This window comes from Cutaneotrichosporon oleaginosum (assembly GCF_008065305.1).
Source record: "Cutaneotrichosporon oleaginosum strain ATCC 20508 chromosome Unknown ATCC20508_contig02, whole genome shotgun sequence".
Classification (NCBI taxonomy): Eukaryota; Fungi; Basidiomycota; class Tremellomycetes; order Trichosporonales; family Trichosporonaceae; genus Cutaneotrichosporon; species Cutaneotrichosporon oleaginosum.
The window spans coordinates 2,122,051-2,144,862 of record NW_027072171.1 but is presented as its reverse complement, the minus strand read 5'-3'; the positions used below and the strand labels follow the sequence as shown (position 1 = coordinate 2,144,862).

Genomic DNA, 22,812 nt, shown 5'->3' with positions numbered 1-22,812 from the left:
TCATCATCATCCCTTTGCGCATACGCTCCGACAGTCCCCATCGCTCACTCTCTATTGTCTCCAACGCGTCGGCTCTCCCGTCCCGGCGACTTATCGCGGCGTTCTTGGGCTTCCTCGCGCTGATCACACTACCACGTCCACAATCATTTACGCCATTGCCGTCCACTCCATTCATCCACCATGACCGACCAGGGCTATGCCTCGTCCGGTTCTGGCAGCGGGCGTGTGTCGGGCAGCGAAGCAGGAGATCGAAACGCGTACGTCCGCCTTCTGGGGCGCCGGCTTGGTTGGGTGGCGCGTCGACAAGTGCGCAGTTGCACGCGTCGGCGCCCTTCCCAAGCTTGTGATGCCTACGGCAGAGCCTCCTTCATATAGACAGCTGACCTCAGTGTTGTGCTCAAGGTCGGCATGGTCGGCGACGCTGGCATCGGGAAGACGTCGCTGATGGTCAAATATGTGGAGGGCAGCTTCGAGTACGTCACGCAGCCGCCTGTTAAAGGCAGGCGGGGTGGGTGACACACTAACAACCAGCGAGGACTACATCCAAACACTGGGTGTCAACTTCATGGAGAAGGCTATCACGATCCGCAATACCGAGATCACATTCTCCGTGAGTTACGAGTGCACTTGAGAAGCTGCCTGCCGCTCGCCGTATGGTGGTGGTCCTGCGGCCCGAGCGAACGATGACTAACGCCAGATTTGGGATCTAGGTGGACAGCGCGAGTTTGTGTCCATGCTTCCCCTCGTGTCCAACGATGCTGTTGCGATCCTCTTCATGTTCGACCTCACACGGAAAGCCACACTCAACAGCATAAAGGAATGGTACCGGCAGGCGCGCGGATTCAATAAGGTGCCCTGGGCCGCAGGCTCTGAGCTAACAGCAGACGGCTATTCCAGTCCTAATTGGGACTAAGTATGACCTGTTTGCAACACAACCGCTTGAGGAACAAGAGGAGATCACTAAGCAGGCCAAGCGATTCTCCAAGGCTATGCGCGCCCCGCTGGTAAGCGATAAGTTATCTGGCTCAACTCACACCAGATCTTCTGCTCAACGAGCCACTCTATCAATGTGCAGAAGATCTTCAAGATTGTGTTGGCGAAGGCTTTTGATCTCAAGGTGAGTTACAAATGCAGACAGGACTGACGACAGTGTGTGATTCCAGAAATCGAAGAGGTTGGAGAGCCAATCTTGCTGTATATCGACGTCTAGGCCGAATCCGGGCCATGTACCGCCACCCCTAATGACTCATGCCACCACATTCGCTATATCCTGGCACGCGGTGCGCCGGCGTGCCTCCCCGGAGTACTCCGACACTGTCGCCGCCCCGTCCCCCCATCGTCCCGCCTCGCGCAGCGCCACCGCACAGCACGCCACTCGTTGAGTTGATACAGTAGAAGATATGCTACACGCCGTAGAAGGAGATAGTGTTGGCACATGGGTGGTTCACGCGGCCGTCATGACCTCCAGACGCCAGACGCGACATATCACTGGGGATTCAACAGCCATCGCTAGTGACTTCTTTGAACCAAATCTTGAGCTTGTTACGCGACATCGTGTCGTGACATGAAACAACTCGTGCGGGGCATCTGTAACAGTCTAGGGGACTCCGGAATCGTACACAACCCTCTCTACCACTCCATCAGTCCACTGCAAGTCTTGGCCTAGGTTTAGCTCGCCCTCACTAAACTCACTTCAGCAAGAAGGCCCTGTAAACGAATCTCTCGCGCATCTGCGCGACTCTCCGCAGCGTCTAGCATGTCGAGTATGGCCTGGCGCGCCTCCTCACGCCGAGTCTGAGCCTCATCTTGAGCTAGCACCCGCTCCACATGTGCCCCTAGTGTTGCCGGCAGCGCCTTCACGGCTGCCACTAGGACTGCGATCTCTTTGTCCTTGGTATCCCGCATGCTCTGGTGCGACGTCGACCGCTCCATCCGGGCGTCCTTATGCGGCGACTCGAAGGACGCGACAATCTCGGCGGGCGTCGGACGGCTCGTCTCGCATATGCCCTCGAGCGCGCGCAGTGCCCCTGCCGGCGTTTTGTCCACTGCGATCTCGAGTTCGCGAAGGGAACGTGCGTCGGCGGCGCTCACTGCTCGTGAGTGGCTGTGGCGCGAGGTGCGCTTGATGCTCGTCGAGCGCACCTTGCCCGGTTTGGGCAGTGGTGTTGCGTTTCCGCACATGTTACTTGATCCTCGTGGGTCGGGAAGCACACAGTAATCCTGTTGTCAGATTACCCAATCGCAAAGGCACACCTTCCAGTCCTCGCCCAACGTCTCCTCGAGTTTGGATTCCAGCGCCTGGCGTCAGCATGCCCTGCCGCCGGCATACTTTGACGTATTGTCTAAGGTTCTCGATCGTGTTGTGCTTCTGCTCGTTGTCTCTGCTGTGAGCTTTACCCCGCCACACGCACTTTTGACTCTGGGCGAATAGCGTCTCGCTAGTTTCCCACTCCATGCGCATGGCGTAGACCTCATCCTCTGTTGGGCGGGCGGCGAGCTCTTCGCGCAGGTCTATAACCTCGCGGGTTAACCGGAGGATCTCTCCCTCCTGATTCTCGAGGGAGGTCGTACGTTCCGTGGACTTTGAATCAGCGCCTTTGACGATGTTATTCACCATGTTGCTCTCGTCTAGGGACTGAAGAGTGCTCTCCCAGTGCTTCTCTGATGACTCGGCGTCGGCCGAGAAGTCGTTCCAGGCGTCTGGCTGGCGCGAGGATGGAAGAGTGACGGAACGGCGCTTGATGCGGGAAGAGGAGGATGAGTACGAGGAGGCTAATGGCATCGTGTGCAGTGTTGCGGAGTGATGTTGTTGAGTGTTACGAAGTTGCGGGAGTGGTTGTGACGGTGCAGAAGACACGGACCACCTCCACCACGCGTCCGTGCACCATCACTCAGGTCCGCCACTTACGACGTGTACTTTACATATCAGTTGATAAGACCTCCACTCCAGAAGTCTGACTTCGGCTCCGAGCGCACTGCGTCCTCACTCTTTCATCCTCTGACTTCTCTGAACACCTTGTCACCATGGGTAACGACCAGTCCCGCACCGCGGACAAGGAGGAGCCCGAGGATGGACCTATAGATTATTACGAGCTTCTCCAGGTCGACATCGAGGCAACACCAGAGGAGATCAAAGTCCGTTTCGCTCAATGGCATCGCTGACGACCAGAAATCGTACCGCAAGCTTGCAGTGCGTTGGGCGACGTACACACTTTAGATCTGACCGCAGCTTGTCAACCACCCAGACAAGAACCCACACCGCGTGGAGGAGGCGACCAAGATCTTCGCCGACTTGCAGCAGGCCTATGAGGTCCTATCTGACCCCAACGTACGTCGACCGTCTGAATGCAGGTTGACCGCAGGAACGCGCATTCTACGACCGTCACAGGAACGACCACATCGAGACGAACGACGACGATTTCTACGACCATGTCCGTGCCGGCGATGCCGGCGTTGCAGACCCCAAGTCCAAGTTCAACAGGCGCAAGCGTGGGGATCCCGGCATCAAGATTGACCAGCTGATGCGGTTCTTTGACCCAAAGCTGGCGCGCAAGATGGATGACAGCTCTGAGGTGAGTAATGCTTGATGTCGTAGACATATCTAACTCCAGGGCTTCTACTCTGTCTACAGGACACTCTTCAATGTGCTCGCCTCGGATGAAGTATTGCACACCCCCCAGGACGGCGTGCCCGTGCACTATCCCTCCTTCGGCGATTCCACAACACCATACGCTCCGCCACCGGGCCTTACTAAGGCCGAAAGGGCGCGTTCCAACTGGGCGCGCGACTTCTACACGGCCTGGGGGGAGTTTACAACTGAGAAGCGCTTCGAGTGGGTCGAGAAGTGGGACACACATCGCGCAGAAACTCGCGAGATCCGCCGACTTATGGAGAAGGAGAACAAGAAGGCCCGCGAAGATCACCGCAAGGAATACATTGACACGGTCCGCGTGAGTGTTCTCTCGGTCCTCTCGGCGGAGGCAGCTGACATCAGACTCTCGTCTCCTTCATCCAGCACCGCGATCCCAGGTTCAAGGCCTATCAGGCCGAGGCGAAGAAAAAGAAGCCCGCAGGCTCTGGTGCCTCGACTCCAAGGAGGGCGCCCCGTGTTGACGCGGAGGCGGCCAAGCGGCGCGAGGAGGAGAGGATGCGTGCCGCGGAAGCTTTCCAGGAGCAGGAATGGCAGAAGGTGAAGGTGGCCTCTGACGAGGAAGACGAGGCGGACGAATACGCCGAGGAGGGCGATGGCACAGGGATCCGGATGGACGACGGGGCAGGAGGCGAGGTCTTCGAGTGCGTTGCGTGCAATAAGACATTCCAGAGCGAGGCCAGCTGGTCGAACCACGAGCGAAGCAAGAAGCACAAGCAATCGGTTTGGCGGTGAGCTTGCAGTATATCAACACAAGCTGACGACAGTATGGCGAAAGAGATGCGGGCGGAGAATGCTGGCTTCGACGAGGATGATTTCGCTACGCCATTGGAAACGCCAGCTGAAGAGTTCAAAGAGGCCGAGCTCGATGACGAAGAGCTCATGCTCGAGCTGGAGCAGCTGGAGGAGCTTGACCTGCTCGAGGCTGAGGAGAAGTCTAAGCTGTAAGCGTGCCAGTCGCTATTAGAGCTGATATCAGGTCCGCCATGAAGGAGGCGAAGAAGAGGAAGGAGAAGGCCAAACCCAAGCCTCCTGCGCCCGTCGAGCCCGAACCTGTGATCGAGGCCAAGCCTCGCGCTTCTTCGCCCAAGAAGGAGCTGCCACGAAAATCAACGCCCGCCATTGACGAGGACTCAGACGCAGCGTCATCTAAGCAGGAGATGTCCAAGCGGGATAAGCGGCGCGCACGCGAGGTGCGCAGGAAGGAGGAGGCTGAGGCTGCCAAAGAGGCGTTCAAGGAGAAGCGGAAAGAGGCAAAGAAGGCCGCTAAGGCAGGGCTTGTGCCCCCGCCGTTAAGCGCGAAGGAGATCGAGATGGAGCGCGCCGCGAAGCAGTTCATTCAGCCCAAACGAAAGGGCAAGGCACCCAAGAAGGCTGAGAAGGTCGAGATTACGGACGAGGATGTTCAGCGCGCGGTGGAAGACGTGCATGGATTGCGCACAAAAATGATCGAAAAATGGGGCGAGGAGTGGAACGGTGAGTGCGCTGCGGCTTCTGCGGCGGTGGCTGACGAAAGCGTTGATGGAGCGCCTCCGGCCACTGCTTCTTAACGGCGTGCAGCAACAACTCGCCATACTCTGTCTCGGACTCGGAAAGCCTTGCGTGGACCGCACGGCCAAGATCCAACTTGCCCTTGCCCTTGAGCTCGCCGCAGCTTTGGGGACACATCCTTCGTCTATATCGGCCTTCGATCCCGTCTTCGATGACGGCGACAAGCGCGTCCTCTCCTCCCTCTCCTTGACCATCATCACCGAGAACTTGAGAGGCGAGCACGAGCTCACTGGTCCCACGCTGGTATACATGCCGCATTGCAGCAAGGCGCTGTACGAGGCGTTCTTTTCCAAGAACTACTCCCCGCGTCTCGCCAGCCAGACGGTGATACTTGGCAACGATTTGGGCGAGTATCTGCCTGGCTTTGTACGTGAGACTGGAGAGGGGGAGAGGGAGGAGGAGGAGTTCCAGAAGCCCAAGAAGAAGCGTAAGAGCCGTGCGGCGCCACGTAGCTACGAGGACGGAGTGTTACGCCGCCTCGTACCCAACTTTGAGGTTGCCCCCATGTCGGTGCTGCCTGAGACCAACTTGCCAGGCTTTGCACGGGCGTTCCTCAGCCTCGCATTCCAGTGGCTACCAGCTGAGAATGTCGACAAGGTGGACTGGGAAACGCCGTTGCCGGCTGTGGTATGGCCAGACGACGGCGAGGTGGCTTAGGCGAGACCTCATCACAATTCATGCATAGGCGGGGGGGATATCATCTGCCCGGAGATAACCGTGCCCAAACGGTCGACGCCAACACAATTCATAGTGAGACACCGACGTATCCCTTAGACCCAGTCCAGATACATCCATACGCAGCCTGCTGTATCAATCGTACCCCTGCGCCTACTTATTTCCCATCCCGCAGCATCGCTGTGCCACATATTGTAGTTGTGAGTGCATGGGAAATGTTGTCGTCGACTGCAGTCCTCACGGGTTCGGAGCGCCACTTGGCACCGTGTCCGACCCGAGACAGGGATCCCTGGCCTCAGTCGCGGTGCCGTTTGTTTATATGCAGGCAGCCATATCGTCATTCCGTTTTCTTGCTCCGGTGGCGGCACATCACCGAGCTCTGATGTCGCAGTTCGCTCTCACTTCTACTCCCTTCAACACATCACTCATCCTCACTCAGCATGGTTGAGGACGACACAGATAGACTCGCCAGGCCGGCCACTCCGGCGATCAAGGTGACTGATCTCGACGAATCGGCACCGGCTCATTCGCGAGATCGACCAGAGCCCAACCCACTTCAATATGAACATTCTCCGCCCACGCAATCACTGTCTTCGCAGCCCTCTCCACTATCCCCCCTCTCCTCTCCCGCACCGCATGAAGCAGCGGCCCGCATACCGAGCGCGATGCAGAGTGCACCCGCCCTCGGCGAGCCCAGCTCCACTACGGCTCCGCGGCGAGCGAAAGAACGACCCCCTCGACGACGACACCGCAGCAAGCGTATTGCGTTCACCGTCTCAACGGACTCGGACTCAGAAGAGCGGCGCTCATCCCAAGGCCATGGCTCCCTCGCGAACGGGAACGGGGTCAACAATGTGAATGGCGGCGGGAATCCTCTACCCAAAGAGCTGCTAGGGGCGCCAAGTGATGACAAGGAGGGGAGCAAGGACAAGCCCAAGTCTAAGTCTCGGCAGCTACTCGACAAGGTGCTCGCAAACCCGCACATCGCGTGGATCAAGCCCAAGCTGAACATGGACGATGCGAAGCCAGTTGTGAGAACAGCACTCTCCGTACGTCTACCTTTCCCATCGCGACGTCTCACATGTGATGGTGGCTAATCGCAGATGTGGATCGGCCTCCTTTTCCTCCTCATCCATCCGGTGGGGCTGGAGGTTGGCCAGGCGGCCTTCTTGGTTCTCATCATGAGTGTCATGGTCCCGCCCTCCGCGCCCTTTGTGCAGTTCATCGAGGTCATGTGCAACCTGTATTTCTACATCTCGCTCGCGTGGGCATGGTGCTGCATTGGTATACGTGTGGCAGACGCGACGCGGCAACCCTTCGACTCGGCCAAGGTAGCCGCGAAGATGGCGCAGTATGCTGGCGAGAGTCCCACAAACCAACAGATGCGCGTGGTGAGTCACCGCGACATACCGTGGCTGATGTAAGATGTTCGATGGCACGTACTTGCAAGCTGGTCCGGCGATTGTGTCCTGTGTATGGCTGTCTGTCGGCACCGCCGCCCTCGTGAGTCACATTGCGGACGCTGCTAATATCAGCTCTGGTGGAAGATGCGCACGGCGCCGAGCCCTGCGACACTTCCTCTTGTCTTGGCGTGCATCCTCATCGACGTGACCTTCACCTTGGTCCCCCTCTACCCAGTGGCGGACTACTTGATCCCCTGGATTGTGTACAAGCCAATGTGCTTCCAAGGGGCAATCGCGCTGGTCTGCTCAATCCTCATCCCGCAGTCCGTTTCCGGACAGTTCCGCGGGCGCTTTAACGGCGTCCTGACACCTCTTCGAGACGCGATGGGGGATATCGAGTCGCTCTTCTCTGACGCAAGCAGCATGAGCACCTTCGGGGCCCATGGGCGGCAAGGCAGCATCGTGAGCTTCGACGAGCGGACCGAGATCGATCAGAAAATTACAGCTTGGGGCGACCGCAGCGCCGAGATCCGCGTTGTGCTCCTCAAAAGCTTGGCTGGGATGCACCCGCTCAACGCACAGCAGCGATACCTCGACGTTGACATCAGCTACGGTCGCATTCCAGGACGCGACTTGCGTGAGATCTTCAATGTCCTCGCAAGTGTACAGACGCGGGCGTCAGGGTTCAGTTTCTTCTTTAACACCATCGTCAACAAGGTGCGCCGCACCCACCTGGACTCGAAGGGCTTCAATGCGCAGCGTTCGCTGAGTATGGCAACACTGAGTCGGCCTACCAGCCGTAGCTTTTCGCGGCCCGTTTCGCGCCCCGGAAGCGCGATTAGCTTGAAAGATCTGCGCGACCCTCGCCGGTCATCAGCGTCGTACAGGGACGTGCGGAGAACCTCAGACGTCGAGGACGTGCCGCCCACCCCGCGATCTGTTGGTTTTGATGACACGCCGCGCGACACACCCCATGAGGAGACAACGGACGCTGGGACGCCGGACGTATCGGATGACGAGGCAAGCGAACGGGAGCACCGTGAGATGTGGCGCGGACGGGCCAAACACGAGTCACTGGCCCACCGGCTCTTCCACCTCCCAAGGTCGCGTGACACGTCGCCTCACCATGACGGCGATCATGACCGATCAAAAGAGCGACGTCGCTCGCGGGACCGGCGCAGGAGACGCATAAAGGAGTTGAAGGAGCACAAGGACAGTCTCAAGGGCAGTGCTCTGTCGCTCCTCGACCAGCTGCGCAAGTCTCAGCAGCCCGTTGGCGTCTACGAAAGCCAGCGATATATGGATCTTGAGAGCGGAAACGACCGCGACCTCGAGAAGGTTATCGAGCAGCTGGAGTTGCTGTCGACCAGCGCTCTCCCGCTCGTCAAGGCGCTGCGCGGGGCGCTCACTGAGGCGTGCACATGGGTCGTGACGAGCGACAAGAAGCGGTACGCGCAGGCGCGCGACGTTGCGTCCGCAACGGCCCGACTGCGCGTCGCCCTCGCCGAGTTTCAGGAGCACCGCGGCGTCGTGACCCGGCCGTACCGTCACCTCTTCGATCCGTCGCATAAGCGTGACGCGCACTTGAGCCAGTCGCAGCACATGGGTCTCTTCTATTGCCTCGTCGCGAGCTATCATCTTATCGAATTCAGCGACTCGCTCCTCAAGTTGCTGGACATGTTGGTGGACACGGATGCGCGCCGGCAGCGCCGTCGCCTGTGGTTCCCCAATCTGGTGAAGCTGTTCAAGCAGTTCCGCACAAGCGTCAAATCTGATGTTTCCGATGGGCGCGAAGAGACGCAGGAGGCCGACTCGTTCAACCACGCCGAAGAGAACGAAGACACTGACCTGCTGGGGCAAGCGCGCCGGCGCAATCCTGACTACAAACCGTACGGAAGTTGGGGGATGGGGATGCTGTCGCGACTTGCGACCGTCCCCGATATCCTGTTCAGCCGAAGCGCGATGTACGGACTTAAGGCGGGCGCCCTTGGCTGTCTCACCTCACTGCCTGCGTTTCTGGCCAGCTCAGCCAGCTTCTACTACTACAACCGCGGCATCTGGTGCACGATCATGGCGCAAATGACACTCGCGGTTTTCGCAGGCGACACATTTTCGTCGTGGGTCTCGCGACTCCTCGCCAGCTTCTGGGGTGGCCTAGTGGGTATGGTCGCTTGGTATATCGGGAGTGGCTCCGGCCCGGGCAATCCCTACGGCATCGCAGCGGTCACCGCCGTGCTGTTCCTTCCCCTCATGCTCTTCCGAGTGCACTGGCCTGGCCCTCCGCTCACCGCGATTGTCTTCTGCACATCGGTGAATCTAGTGATTGGGTATTCATACCTCAACGGACACCTTTTCCGGATGAGCAATGCGACATGGGGCTTCGACGTGGCGTGGTTGCGCTTCGTATGTGTCGTGATTGGAATCACAGCAGCGTGGATCTTCTCGCTGGGTACGTTTATAAGGGCATTGTGGGATTGGATCTGACAGCAGTGCCGCCCGTATATTCGGCCAAGCGGGCGATCCGATACTCATACGCACGCGCGATCGCCAACGTTGGATACATCCTATGCCAAGAGCTGTCTGCAGCCAACGACCCCCACTCGCACGCCAACATGGAGTTCAACCAGCACGTACGGGCCGAGCTGCTGTCGCAGCGTGCCAAACTCACCAAGCTGGGAATGCGCCACGAGTTTGCCCAGAAAGAGCTCTCACTGCGCGGCCGGTGGCCTAAGGATGTGTACGCCGGTCTGCAGTCGACGCTGGTCGAGACCATGTCGCTGCTGGCAATGTTCAACCACCTTTTGCCGCAGATGCCGCCGACTTGGCGCAAGGCGCTTCTGCTGCGCACGCGCATGTGCGACCCCCTCTTCCTCGGCGACGTGCTCGCCGTCATCTCCATGACGTCGAGCGCCCTGCGCGCTGCAACACCCTTACCGCAGATCACGCCCGGTCCGCTCATCGCCAAGTACCACATGAACCGGTACAAGGGCGTTGAGCTCCCGGACCCCGCGGAGGGGTGGGAGGGCATGCCCACCCACGTCACGGCCGACGTGTTGCAGTCTGACGACTATATGCGATACGCGCTGGGTGTGAGCACCATCTACGCGCTCATGAGCCGGCTTGACAGCATTGTCGTGGTGTGCAAGACGCTGTTGGGAGAGAACTACCACATCGAGAACCTCAAGCTTGTAGAGACGGCGCAGATGATAGCATAGCGGGTGAGCGTCGTGAGCCCCCCGAGCGTGTATGCATGTGCATGGAGTACCCGCGGCTGCCCAGTGAGACCGGGAGGGGGGAAAGTAGACTCTTTGAGCGCCTGCTACCCATGATTAAAACTCCAGAGCCGCCTGGCCTGCAAGTCATGTGTTTAATGCTCTAGTGCCATTTTGGATGCATCCGCCTACTTCTGAACCCGCGAGAAGATGGGGTACTTCTTCTCGAACACCTGTGGCTCGCCCTCAGGCGCGCCCGGGATGCTCTTCTTGACGCCAATCTTGGTGAAGACACACAGGTTGAGCGCCTTCTCGGGCTTGCGGCATGCCTGAAGGTACTAGGATTAGCTAGTCCACGAACTGGTAGTGCGGCTGTGCGGCAGCTCGTCTGATTATGGCCCGGCAAAACAAATCGAGAACGCAAGTGATCGTGAATCGCTCTGGGTCTGTTGTTGCGGACTCGCTGCGCGGGTCCAGCGCGCGCTGGAACAAGCAAACGCGGCATTACTGTCTTAAACCCGGCGAAAGGAATGTCGATCACGATGCGCCCTACATCCTGCCTCGATGATGGCTCACGCTAGCCACATCGCGCGCTTGACCAGAAGCGGTATCCGAGCTTTGGATGCTACCCGTAGGGCTTCTCGCTCTCGGAGGTGGGCCCAGCGGTACTCGGCGCCGCGCACCACCGCTAACGCAGTCGGGTCGCAGTCATCGGGTCCGGCAGTCGGTCTGCCTCATCCGTCCCTTCGGCCTAACCGCGCCTCGTTCCACTCCGTGGGCACACTCCTCGCCCGTCGCTCGCAGCACGCGCGCACAGTCGCAACACCCACCTGGTTGTTGTTCTCCAAGCACTTCCAGTGCGCGTCAAACTCGGCCAAGCACGATTCGCGGATCTTGCCCACAATCTCCTGCGCACACCGCGTGACCTTGCGGCCCTCCTTCAGGCAGTGCGCGGGGTCGCGGTCCTCGTTCTTGCACAGCATGAAGTCCTCTGATGGTCAGCGCGGTCAAGAGAGAATCGGAGACGGGAAAGGCCGGAGGAACATCGGTGAGTTGGACCGGGGTTATCGCGCGCGATGCCTGTCGAACCTCCGCAGCGACTAGCAGCGCCAGTGCAGAGCTGCACTATTCTCTGTGCTCTCCGCCAACGCGCAAATGCATGGCGCGCGGCACGCGGACAGGCGGCCAGCAGCATGTCAGCTGGTCGACACCTGCTATCCTCCACCGATTCGACATCGGTGGTATCGGACTCCTCCGGCCTCATTCCTTTGCCCTCCAACGACCGGAGATACTCGCCATTGACCTCGCGGCAGTAGTCGCCGATGAAGAACGCTGCCGACTTCAGCGGTGCCGAGGTGGTGCCCAGCTCGTCGACATGTGGCACGGAGGGGGGAAGGGGGTTGGGGTCGACATAGTCCTTGTCGTTCTGGACGGCCTCGCGGTGGCTTGCCATGGCGTCGGGAGCTTGTCGGGGGCCGGGTCGTGGGGTAAGAGGGCGTCTCGGCCGGAGAGAGTGACCAGCGGAACGAGCGGAGTAGCGTGCGTAGCGGTGATGTCGCTGAGGGATACACCCGAGATGGTTGGAGGACAGGGCGAGTCCGCGCTGCCACTCAAGCATTTCCCGCAATTCCCCGCACTTTGTACCACGTGGTCAGGATGCCACGCGACATGAACTATGAGATCACTGCCGACGCGTTCTGCTCGCGCTGCTCGACTGACGACCTCTGAACATCGCCCTCCCTCATCTTCATCGCCATCTCCTCTCTCATCACGCTCGACGCAGCGCAGCGGGCGAGACGCCATGTCTCGCAACAACCCCGCCTCGTCCCGCTTGAAGATATCTAATCCCACTCTCATCTCCACCACCTCCCAAGCTGCCCAATCCTCAATCCCCGACCTCGACCGCGGCGCACCCCTCGGCATAGGCCAAGTATGGAACGGGAACCAGACCGTACCCGGGCCCTCTCCTTCTAGAAATGGGAACGGGGAGGTGCGCTCCCCGCCGGCGCGCTCCCCTCCTCCCGGCTCATCGCCACTCCCCACTTCCCCATCCCGCCCAGCTCGATCCAGGGCGCGCGGCACGCCGGAGGAGACACTCATTCCGCCGGCCCGTGCGCAAATGCAACCCATCTCCACACGCTTCAGTGTCATGAGCAACGGCGAAGATGAGCCCTTAAGCCCCGAGGTCCCCGCCCCACGAGGAGGGGGGGATCCATGGGCTGCGGACCGCGCGCAGCGAACCGTCGCGCGCCAGCAGACGAATGATACGGCGCAGGCCGCCGCGCTTCGCACTCCGGTGTCGGCTGGCGGGAGTGCAGGTGCAGGCGGCGGTAACGCTCTCCGCAATGCGGCGGCGGCGTTCATGGCCGCTAGTAAGCAGAATCGTACGGAACCCACGCGGAGGCCACCACGAGCAAAACGCACACAACCTAGCAAGGAAGACTGGGATGACATTGTCGGCACGACGGGTGGCCGTTTTGCTGAGATTGATGGTGCGCCCTGGATAGAAAATGAGCTGACGCCAGCGGTTATGCGCCAGATCCGCCGTGACTGGCCGTTCATCGTGGACGGAGATGTGAGTTGTCAGCCCACGACAGCAATCCTAATAACAGTTCTCGCCCTCCTCACTGGCGCTCTCCTTGCTTGCGTCTGATGGAGAGCAAGGAAGCGCAGAACATCCCGACCTCCAGTCGTTCCTTAAGGTGCACGCGGCGCTGTCGGGCTCGCTTCAGAAGGCCGTGCAGTCGCACTTCCAGACGTTTGCCGCTTCGCTTCCCACACATTCCAACTTTGTCGCCACACTCGAGCGTGCGCAGGCCCAGGTCAAGACGTCGAGAGAAGGTCTCAAAGAGGCGCGAGAGGGTATTGGAGCCAAGGGCAAGGCTGAGCTGGCGTCCATTCGCACCCGAGAACGAATGGTGAAGGAGATGCTGCAGATCCTTGACTTGGTGGAGGAGCTCAAGCAGGTGCCTGAGCAACTCGAAAGCTGCTTAGCCGACAAGCGCTTCCTGCAGGCTGCGTTGTTGCTGCAGAGAAGCATCAAGACAGCTAACCGTGAGGTGCTCCACGAAGTCGGCGCGCTGTCCGATCTCAAGCAGTACTTCCACACCCAGGAGAACACATTAACGGACATACTTGTCGAGGAGCTTCACAATCATCTCTACCTCAGGGCGTTCAACAGTGACGGCCGATGGAAAGCGTATACGCCTGGTCAGGAAAGCCTTCCCGTCATTTCCGTCAACGGCGAGCAGGTGGCTGAAGAGGCGGAAGAAAAAAAGGCCGACTCGCGGTTCTCGACCTATCTCGCGTCACTTGCCGTCAAGCCCAATCATGAGCCAATACTCAACGAGATAGCTGCCAATTCCCGTCAGGCGAGGACACCAAGTCAGATCGCCAACACCACATCGATCACGTCGATTTCGTCGCTCGCTGCTCATGAGCCAATGGGAGGCGAGTTTGACACCTTCGGCTACATGGAGATGATCCTCGAGGCGCTCGCCGCGATGGGAAGACTTGGCTCTGCCCTCGACACTGTCGTTCAGCGCGTGCCGGTCGAGATTCACCAGCTTATCGACGCGACAACTGACGAAGTTGCAGAGCGCGCCGAGCAGCGTTCCGAGGAGATGGCTGCGGCCTCAGGTCCCCGCCCGCAGAGCTTGCTGCTTGCAGAGAAGCAGGATCTCGAAAGCATGCCTCTGTTCCAGAACGACACGTTGCGCGTCGTCGTTTCTCTGGACGCCAGTGGGCCACCCAAGCATGCGGTGGTTCTTCGCGATCTCTTCTGGACGCTGTACTCAAAGATTGCTGCCGTTATGGAGGGTCACCGCACCTTGTACGAGGTCGTCAAGTGGATCGCGTCGCGTCGCGACTTCAAGGACATGACCAAGACGGATCTGAACCTCAATGCACCCGTGCTCGAGGTCTTGCGTCCCATCCAGCAGGAGGTACGCCAACTGTTGCAAACGTACCTCGAGGACAACTCGCAGGCCTCAGTGCTTATTCACAACGCGATTCCCAGCATCAATGAGATCCTGCGCGAAGGCAAACTTGTGCGCGACAAGCAGCGCGATCTCTTCAAATTTGGTGACTCGGACCAGCGTGCGGTCAACAACGAGATTCAGGAGGTCGACGATGGTCTCAAGCAGACGCTTCGCGCGTCTGTGCCAGGCCTGATAAATCTCCAGGCTGGCGAGCATGTCGCCGTGCTCAACGGCACCCACGTCAACCCTGACGACCGCTATTCAGTCTCGGGCAAGCACCGCACCCTCATCCCTGCGAATCCCTTTAACGTCACCATTCTCTTCCAGCCCACTCTTTCTCTCATTGATCGCGCGACTGCCATTGTTCCCCATGGCTTCGAAGAAGAGATGTCGCAGTTCGGAACGGTGCTGGAGGAGTTTGTTGATGACGTCTTCCTCCCTCAGCTGGATGAGAAAGTCAACGCATCGTTCCAGCACGCAGTGTCTGGGCATGACGCTTTCCAGCTGGACCGCCGCACGTCCTTACGCACGAGCGCCGACGTCAAGCCACCGCTCAAGTCAACTGTACGCGTTATGGCTCTCATTCAGGCACTGTGTGCCATGCTGCAAGAGACGCCATTCCACCGCGAGCGCTATTCCCGTCTCATTGTCGGCGTGGTCGCCCAATATTACCAGCAATGCAGCGCTCGCTTTAAGGATCTGGTGGCCCTGCCACCATCCGTTCAGGCCGCCCCGGGCACACTGGCCCTCCCGGCTGTCTGGAGCCAACGCGAGGATATGTCCAGCGCGTTGCAGCATGTGCGCACGGCTGCGCCTGCTAACGCGCGTGAAAGCGAGGGCGTGGGGTTGAAGGAGGTCAAGCTCGAGATGGCTCTGCTTAACGACAAGCCGCCCCCCGAGTCTCATCTGATCAACTCCTCTCGCCGCCTTGAATCGCTGGGTAACCTCGCCCACTCAGTACGGTGGTTCATGAACGCTCTCCTGGATCTGCAAGAGTTGAGCGACGAAGCAACGATCGACAAGCGCACCGAGCGCGAGCCGGGGCAGACGCCCAAGCTGCCCCTGACTCAAGCGATGGCGCAGCGCTTCGAGGCCATAGTGCAGACCTACGAACAGCTCATTGAGGGCGCACTGAATACGCTTCACCTCGAAGTGCGCTGCCGTGTGCTTTGTAACCTTTATGCCTCACTGCAGCGCTCTGAGTACTTCCTCGAGTCGGAGGCGCTGGAGCCTGACCCGGACGTGGTCGACCTAAACACGACGCTGATGGAGATGGACGACATTGCATCCAAGACGCTGTCAGCGAATGAGCATGAGTGAGTCTCTTTCACGGCATAACTAACTTCAGCTTTATGTTCCGCGGTCTTGCGCTTCTCATCAACCACGTCTTCATCCACGCCGCACGTCAGGTGAAACGCGTGAACGCAGCCGGAGCGCGCAAGCTTCGTCGCAACATCCTATCGCTGCAGCAGACGTTGCGAGGCATCGTCAGCTCTGGCCTCGAGCACGAAGGCATGCTCTCACATGCCATCGAGTACTGGGATCTCTTCGAGAAGGGGCCCAAACGAATGCTCGAGAGCATACGCACGCGCAAACCGGCATTCTCGTTTGAGGATTACAACGCCATGCTCGCCCTCCAGTGCCGCGCGGATGGCAAGGACGGCGATGATCTGAACGCGTACCTCATCGACTTGCATGCGTTGGCAATGAGCGTCGAAGGGTGGGATGTAGCGTAGAGGGGCGCAGCTCAAACTAATTAGACGCGCCAGGAGCGCTGTGTATGCACTTGTAACACTAGGATAGGTCGGTGGCCTATTTTGCAGCCAGGGTTTGCGGTTGTAGAATCAACGGTGATAGAACCGCGCCTGATTTTCCTCGTGTTAGCATTCCGCATCATTGTCTCCTAGAGCTATTGTCCCTCTGAGTGAATTCCGCACGCTAGAGGCCTACTGAACCGGGATGTTACCGCCCCCCATGTGTGTGGGGTGCGTTCAAGTCTGGTGGAGCGCGCCAGCATTGAGTTTAACTTGGCTAGAGACTGTGGCTGAGCACAGCATACAACATGTCGCATATGGAATCCAAAGTGACGTGAACTTAGCTAAGCACTTGATGCCCAACGAGCGGTGGAAAAGTCCCCGTTATTTCTCACACGCGTCCGAATACGTCCGTTACCTTCTCCGTTGTTTCAAACTGCCGCAACCGGGTCTGATGTCCCCATCCTGCTGCATAATCACTCGTCTCACCGCCCATGGAATTTAGCCCTCTATACAATTGCTGAAGGCGTGGGATATAGCATGAAAAGAAGCATCGGGGCGTGAACTCGCGGCGGAGGCGTTCGCGACCACTATGGTTGATTGTCACATTTGCGCACAATGGACACTCAACGGCGTGGTGGCGGTGCCAGGATTCGGGCGTGCGAGGAGAAATCTGGCAGTGTCCTAACGCTGATGGAACTCTCTGTGATTTGTGATGGCGAGGGCCTCGCCTAACGGGGTTGTTAGGGTATACCCAAGAGTACCTGTCCTGCTTCGGCGACCGTCATTGCAGTATAACGGGTTCTGAGTGAGGGAGAGGGAAGAGGACGGCATGAGAGTGTGGGACTGGGCAGATTGCCGAGGACACCGATGGTCGCAGGAGTAAAGTGCATCTGCATGCGCTTCAGCCACTGCACAAGTACGACTCTCCGCAAGCAACAGTGACGGAACGACAAAGTTACAGGACAACGTGCTGCTTTGGGGTGTGGATGAGGGTACTTAAGGAGTGGGAAAACAATGTACACCCGCTCCATGTGTCTCTGCCAGCAACTCGGACCAGATCCATTGAGGTTGAAGCTTCGCGCGTGGTAGTGGGTGTGGGTTGCGACGTAATTGTGTTCTCAGAGCCACGACCTTTCTCAGGCTCTCGCAACGTTGCGAGTGGGCCTGTAGCAGTACTTCAACTCCGCCCATCTCTTAGAAGCTCCACTCCAACCCCCATGCCTTTTCCCCCCTCTCACTCATCCACCATGCGGACGGCCGACGATATACTGGAGGTCGAAAAGCAGCGCATCCAGGTCATGACGCTCCTAGACGGGGTCAAGGCAGGGGTCGAAGTTCCTATCCACATGAGTACGCGTGCGCTTGTGGACGAGTGGGTGCGCCAGTACATCGAGGGCTCGACTGTTGCTCAACAGACCGAACTGATGAGGGTAAGCCCAGAAAAGGCTAAGCTGACCGTAGTGGGCACAGAAAATCTACCGTCACCTCAACGACATATGCCAGACTGCGCCGGACATCACCCACGCCGTCATGGTGCACCGGGTCCTCGTGTTCGGCGTCGCGCAGATCGCGAGCAAGTCTATCCAAGACAGACTCGACCTGCTCTGGGCCGAGGAGAACGCCGCTCATTGTGCCGCTATCGAACCGGCCGTTCAAGAGCTGCGCACCTTCCTGTCCATCGAGACGCCTGGGCTTGGAACGCGTACCGGTGTGACCATCGACCCCGCCATTTTTGCGGATATCACCATGGACGCACCCGACGAGTGGTGCAAATTTCTCGCCTTATTCTACTCTTCTGGCGCTGATGAGGCGCTTGGAATGAACAACGAGAAAAGCGTCGGCACCACGGGCGGCCATCTTTCCGGAGTTCACACGAATTTCCAGGAAGATGTAGAGATGGCCGAGTAGCAGCACATATGCCGGCGGTCGAACGTGAAAGGTGAGCACCGCCGATTCCGCAGGGCTGAAAAGAGTCTCACGCTCATTCCAGGCGGTCCGCTCCTCCAGTGACGTTTCAACATGTCAACACCCCGCTACAATCTTCTCCCTCCCCGTTTCCGCCACCAATCGTCGCTTCCAACATCACCTACCTCTCGGCCAGCATTTACAGAAGCCTCTACGCACTCAACTCGTCTCCTCCCAGGCCTGCCCCTCCGCTTAGATCTCGCTGGACTACTGTGTTCGGTAGTGGCTCCTGTCTCCCGTCACCTCGTTCTTTCCTAAGTTGTCCGCCTTTATCGTAAATGCAGTACATCAATGCACCTCTTTACAGAATCCCAGCTCCCGGAGTTACTCCCGTGTTCACAACTGTGCCAGATCCAAGGCGCTGGTTATAATCGCTACCACCAAACGTGTCTATGATACTTTGGCCCACAGCTGTGCCGCGAGTTATCTCCAGCTGCGTTACGAATTATCCCCAGCACACCGGGAAAGTGGCGCAGTCACACTTCGGACGCTCTCATGCGCCACACTCCCTCGCACTTCTCACGCACTCGCGCTCCCAACCCACTCACTCGCCACACGAACCCACCGGCCACACGATGTTTTTCGTCGCACTACGGCAGATGCCGCACCGATATAAGGGCGTCTTTCCCGCTGTATTCTGTTCACTACTCTCGTTTTTTCCTTCACCGCTTTAGGTTCGAAGACATGGACGAGTTCACGTCCAATTTTCCTTCCCCCCGTATGGGCTCCACTACTTCCACTACCCCCACAAGCTCAGTCACCTCTGCGACTCCCACGAACACGAACAACTCTAAGAAGCCTGCGGGCTCGACCCCCGCTGCTCCCACCGGGGCTTTGTCGGCCGTCGCTCCGGTCGTCGGAAAGAGTCGCAAGAAGAGTCGCCGCCGCAACCGCCAGAACAATTTGCGCGACGAGGTCGAGTCTAACCGCGACGACGACGCTGCGGCCCACGCTCGTAACCTCAACCTCCTGAAGCATTTCTTCCCCGACGTCTGGAGGGCCCAGCTCAACTGCCCCAATGACTTTGTACGTGACGGTCACTAAAACATGCTGATGGTAGAACCTCTGGGTTTACGTCAACGCCGAGGACCCGTACCTTTGCCACCGGGTAAGCATGGCCGAGAAGTGTATTGAATCCAGCTCAACGGTGGTGTACCCCTGGGCGTGCCCTTCCCCAACCAGTCGCCTGGTGGCCCTTCGCGCCTGGGCCCGCTGGAGATGCAGGTGTACTATGCCCTAAAGAGTATACAGAACAGGCGCTCGTAGTAGGAACGAATTCGGGGCACTGTGGGAGTTGTATATATATCCCAATGTCATACAGTACCCAGTTGGTTTGCAAAGTGGCTCGTATTGACTGACGCGCGGTTGCAACAAGCAAAACGTCGAACTGGCACAATGGTTCCTCCGGCCACCCCGCCGGATACTCAAGGGAGTTAGAATGACTTCAAGACCGTTTTGGTCAGCAGGTGACTTGGCCTGCGAAGTGGTGGCGCTTCGGGTAAGACGAAGAGTGGCGAGCTGGGTGTGAATATAAGAGACACGAAGGACACAGAGTGTGACGCGGCGGTGTGCGAGCAGGGAAAACGTGAGAAAAATTAGAGCACTGGAGACAAAGGATGTCACTCGTGAAAAGAAGAGTTGAGGAGGAGGGAGCCGAGGTGAATGGCCAATGTTACGGGTTCAAACACCCATTTTTCCACCATCACTTGTCCGATAGACATCACGAGTTACATGTGTTCCATGAACTGATGGCCGCAAAGTTATCCGAGGTTGCAACAAAAGGCATCACCTCGCTTTATGCACAGAATGCACACGTACAAGTGGAGGCTGTCTGTTCTTCGTGGCGCCACACCGGCTCGCAACTTGGCCGTTGACCACGTGGCCCGCCAACCACTGGTCTTCGCGATCGCTTCCAAACATCATTACACGCACCACTTTCATTATCTTAGACTTGACTGTTGGGTACTCTGCTTCGTAGGACTTCAGAAGGCTACGCCCCACTTCGCACATGCCCAGTCGCCTGCATCGCGATGACAAAAAGCGCGAAGACCTTCTTCGTATTGGACACCACATCTCCTCGCAAGCCTCACCCGTCACTACCTGATACATGAGCGGCGTGAACGACAGCGGCAACCAATTAAGGAGATGCTGACTAAGTAGAGAAGCAGGCTGAGCAAGACCGGCACATTGCGGATCTGACTTTCAGACAATTGTGATCGAGACAGCACGGGCAGGATAAACCGCGGCTCGCCACCAGCGATCGTGCGAGTGTGTGTCTGTTGAGGGGAAGCGAAGGTCGTCAACAGAACGCGATCCGCCCGTAAGGTCTCGACGTTCTTGGGTGCGCGCTGCAGGAGTGCTTGAGCCCAACTCGTAGACCCTTGACCTCAGACGTCATTTCCTGCTGTAATGCTAGGGGATCATTGGCCGTCCCACACTGACAGACTACAGCAATGCAGGTAAGTGGTGATACACAGCCGTTGACGGCGAAGTGGGTTGGTGGTGTCCGAATCTTGAGGCCGAGGACCGAGGAATGTATGTGGGTCCGGGCCGGGTGGAAAGTAGCCGGCCCTCCGGAGATACCGCTTCATCTTCCGCGCTGCCCACAACGGTTCGCTCTCCTCGACTCTTCGCTTCGCTCACTCCATTCACACACAATGCCCGACCTCACGATCCACCACATGCTCGGCTCGCGCTCGGAGCGCGTCGTCTGGCTCGCCGAGGAGCTGGGCATCCCCTACAAGGTCGTCATCCACATGCCCAACACCAAGAGCGGCAAGGTAACGAGCACGCTCACGGACCACGTCAAGGATGGCAAGGTAGGCACTGCGATCTAGACGACGCACCCTGATCTTTGTGCACGCTGACACTAGGCTCCCTCGGCGTTCCTCGACGGCGAGCTCCTCAAGGAGTCCGGGTACATCATCGAGCGCCTGGTGCGCACCTTCCCGTCGTCCAACATCGAGTCCACCCCGTCGCTCGACTCGGTGTACTGGGCGCACTTCGCCGAGGGCCGCATCATGACGCAGTGCGGCGCGGCCATGCTCAACATGGTTTCGCTCCCCGTCATCTCCAAGAACATGAGCGAGGAGGAGAAGAAGGGCGCAGCAGCGTACTCGGCCCACCTCGCAAAGTCGTACAAGGTCGAGGGCGAGAAGGCGCTCGCCGAGGCCGATGCGTTTCTCCAGACGCACCAGTGGTTCTCGGGAGGCGACAAGCCAGGGATTGGTGACGTGAGTGGTACTCGTGGCGCGAAGCTCCGAGGGTCAATACGTTGTTGGAAGGCTAGCTCTTGATGATGGCCGACCCGCCACTTGTCGCCCAGCCTGGATGCACCCCAAGCTATCCTCTCATGTGGACCCCGCTCACACCAGTTCATGATGCTCTTCCCCCTCACGTGGTTCACCAAGGCCCAGAACCCGCTGGGAGCCAAGCTCGCCCCAGCGACGTTGGCGTGGCTGGAGCGCATCAAGCAGCGCCCAGCATACCAGAAGATGCAGAAGCGTGTCTCGGACGAGCGCAAGACGCAGCTTCCCAAGCCCAAGATGTAAATTGTAGTGTCATGAAATGCATGTCTTGGATGGTGTCTACGCGCTCTAGAACCTAGATGATGTGGTACGCGCTCAAGGATGATGAAACGTGAACTCGCCATCGAAGACGACCTCCGCGGGCCCAGCTAATGTGACCTGCTCCTTCTCCCCACCAGTCATTTCGACCTCGACAACACCACCAGGTATCCGCACCTCCCAGACATTGGGCACCCCGCCCGCCCATTCCCGCGCAGCGAGGGCGGCCGCCACGCTCCCCGTCCCACAACTGAGAGTCTCGCCAACGCCGCGCTCACTCACGCGCATGCGCACCCGTCCCATCCCCTCCGTACACTCAGTAACGACGAACTCGACGTTGGCGCCCTCGGGCGCCGGCGGATCGAGGGCGGGCGCCTGGGCGAGCCGAAGCGCCGCGAGTTCCTCACCGCTGACGGGCACGACGACGTGCGGGTTCCCGAGGTTGATCGCGAGCCCCCTCCGTTCTGATATCCCATCGGCGCGCACCATCGTCCGCCCCGTGATGCGCCACGGCCCCATGTCGATCCTGAAGCCCCCGCGCACGCGCTCGACCCAGCGCACGCCCGCGCGCGTGCCCACCGCCAAGCGGCCGCTCACCAGTTCCCGGTGCACGAGGTAGCGGACAAAGGCACGGACGCCGTTGCCGCACATTTCGGCGACGCTGCCGTCGGCATTCACGTAGTCCATGAACCACTCGGCGGACGCGGCGAGGCACGCGCCCTCGGGGATGGAGGCCGAGCGAACAGCGCGGATCATGCCGTCGGCGCCGATGCCGAGGCGGCGGTCGCAGAGCGCCGCGACCGTTTCGCGGCGGAGCGGACGGAGTCCGTCAGGATCCAAGACCAGGAGGAAGTCGTTGCCCGTAGCTTGCACTTTTGTGAGGTGCAGCTTTGCCGTGGCCGAGGTTGTCGCCGTGTCGGACATGTCCGAGAGGATGAGCATGATATCTGAGACCTCTGGGGTGCGCCGTCAGAGTGAGTGGGGCTACTCCTCAGGTTGAGGAGGGAGTGAGTGATGTCAAGCTCTCTGTTGAACTTCATGTCAAAGACGTTAC

At 59.0% G+C, this 22,812-nt stretch overlaps 10 protein-coding genes across 10 annotated transcripts; 7 read left to right on the top strand and 3 right to left on the bottom strand.

Annotated features, from left to right (window-relative positions):
- Nucleotides 1-180: 180 nt before the first annotated feature.
- COLE_02530 (uncharacterized protein) lies at nucleotides 181-1,210 on the top strand (the record flags this gene model as incomplete). The annotated part of the gene is made up of 7 exons (XM_018423656.2): nucleotides 181-257; nucleotides 390-473; nucleotides 532-610; nucleotides 698-850; nucleotides 885-1,004; nucleotides 1,040-1,117; nucleotides 1,151-1,210. 7 exons carry the CDS (start codon nucleotides 181-183, stop codon nucleotides 1,208-1,210), a joined length of 651 nt encoding a protein of 216 aa, XP_018277519.1.
- A 419-nt stretch (nucleotides 1,211-1,629) lies between these two features.
- On the bottom strand, nucleotides 1,630-2,782 carry COLE_02529 (uncharacterized protein; the record flags this gene model as incomplete). Its single annotated transcript, XM_018423655.2, has 6 exons — nucleotides 1,630-1,662; nucleotides 1,693-2,220; nucleotides 2,254-2,298; nucleotides 2,330-2,381; nucleotides 2,412-2,581; nucleotides 2,615-2,782. 6 exons carry the CDS (start codon nucleotides 2,780-2,782, stop codon nucleotides 1,630-1,632), a joined length of 996 nt encoding a protein of 331 aa, XP_018277518.1.
- Nucleotides 2,783-3,024: 242 nt separating this feature from the next.
- COLE_02528 (uncharacterized protein) lies at nucleotides 3,025-5,857 on the top strand (the record flags this gene model as incomplete). The annotated part of the gene is made up of 9 exons (XM_018419452.2): nucleotides 3,025-3,135; nucleotides 3,170-3,190; nucleotides 3,230-3,328; nucleotides 3,363-3,572; nucleotides 3,612-3,950; nucleotides 3,995-4,380; nucleotides 4,417-4,593; nucleotides 4,629-5,125; nucleotides 5,166-5,857. 9 exons carry the CDS (start codon nucleotides 3,025-3,027, stop codon nucleotides 5,855-5,857), a joined length of 2,532 nt encoding a protein of 843 aa, XP_018277517.1.
- Nucleotides 5,858-6,978: 1,121 nt separating this feature from the next.
- On the top strand, nucleotides 6,979-10,493 carry COLE_02527 (uncharacterized protein; the record flags this gene model as incomplete). Its single annotated transcript, XM_018425004.1, has 4 exons — nucleotides 6,979-7,266; nucleotides 7,301-7,378; nucleotides 7,411-9,727; nucleotides 9,769-10,493. 4 exons carry the CDS (start codon nucleotides 6,979-6,981, stop codon nucleotides 10,491-10,493), a joined length of 3,408 nt encoding a protein of 1,135 aa, XP_018277516.1.
- A 185-nt stretch (nucleotides 10,494-10,678) lies between these two features.
- Nucleotides 10,679-11,943, bottom strand: COLE_02526 (uncharacterized protein; the record flags this gene model as incomplete). The annotated part of the gene is made up of 3 exons (XM_065626219.1): nucleotides 10,679-10,828; nucleotides 11,321-11,481; nucleotides 11,787-11,943. The coding sequence occupies 3 exons, from the start codon at nucleotides 11,941-11,943 to the stop codon at nucleotides 10,679-10,681; spliced, it is 468 nt and encodes a 155-aa protein (XP_065482488.1).
- A 348-nt stretch (nucleotides 11,944-12,291) lies between these two features.
- On the top strand, nucleotides 12,292-16,206 carry COLE_02525 (uncharacterized protein; the record flags this gene model as incomplete). The annotated part of the gene is made up of 4 exons (XM_018420909.2): nucleotides 12,292-12,982; nucleotides 13,016-13,065; nucleotides 13,103-15,786; nucleotides 15,819-16,206. 4 exons carry the CDS (start codon nucleotides 12,292-12,294, stop codon nucleotides 16,204-16,206), a joined length of 3,813 nt encoding a protein of 1,270 aa, XP_018277514.1.
- A 1,238-nt stretch (nucleotides 16,207-17,444) lies between these two features.
- On the top strand, nucleotides 17,445-18,135 carry COLE_02524 (uncharacterized protein; the record flags this gene model as incomplete). The annotated part of the gene is made up of 2 exons (XM_018424841.1): nucleotides 17,445-17,657; nucleotides 17,689-18,135. The coding sequence occupies 2 exons, from the start codon at nucleotides 17,445-17,447 to the stop codon at nucleotides 18,133-18,135; spliced, it is 660 nt and encodes a 219-aa protein (XP_018277513.1).
- Nucleotides 18,136-18,912: 777 nt separating this feature from the next.
- On the top strand, nucleotides 18,913-19,458 carry COLE_02523 (uncharacterized protein; the record flags this gene model as incomplete). The annotated part of the gene is made up of 3 exons (XM_018425478.1): nucleotides 18,913-19,218; nucleotides 19,253-19,300; nucleotides 19,333-19,458. 3 exons carry the CDS (start codon nucleotides 18,913-18,915, stop codon nucleotides 19,456-19,458), a joined length of 480 nt encoding a protein of 159 aa, XP_018277512.1.
- Nucleotides 19,459-20,849: 1,391 nt separating this feature from the next.
- COLE_02522 (uncharacterized protein) lies at nucleotides 20,850-21,743 on the top strand (the record flags this gene model as incomplete). The annotated part of the gene is made up of 3 exons (XM_018423654.2): nucleotides 20,850-21,011; nucleotides 21,066-21,425; nucleotides 21,567-21,743. 3 exons carry the CDS (start codon nucleotides 20,850-20,852, stop codon nucleotides 21,741-21,743), a joined length of 699 nt encoding a protein of 232 aa, XP_018277511.1.
- A 72-nt stretch (nucleotides 21,744-21,815) lies between these two features.
- COLE_02521 (uncharacterized protein) lies at nucleotides 21,816-22,700 on the bottom strand (the record flags this gene model as incomplete). The annotated part of the gene is made up of 1 exon (XM_018426813.2): nucleotides 21,816-22,700. One exon carries the CDS (start codon nucleotides 22,698-22,700, stop codon nucleotides 21,816-21,818), a length of 885 nt encoding a protein of 294 aa, XP_018277510.1.
- Between the last annotated feature and the right edge of the window lie 112 nt (nucleotides 22,701-22,812).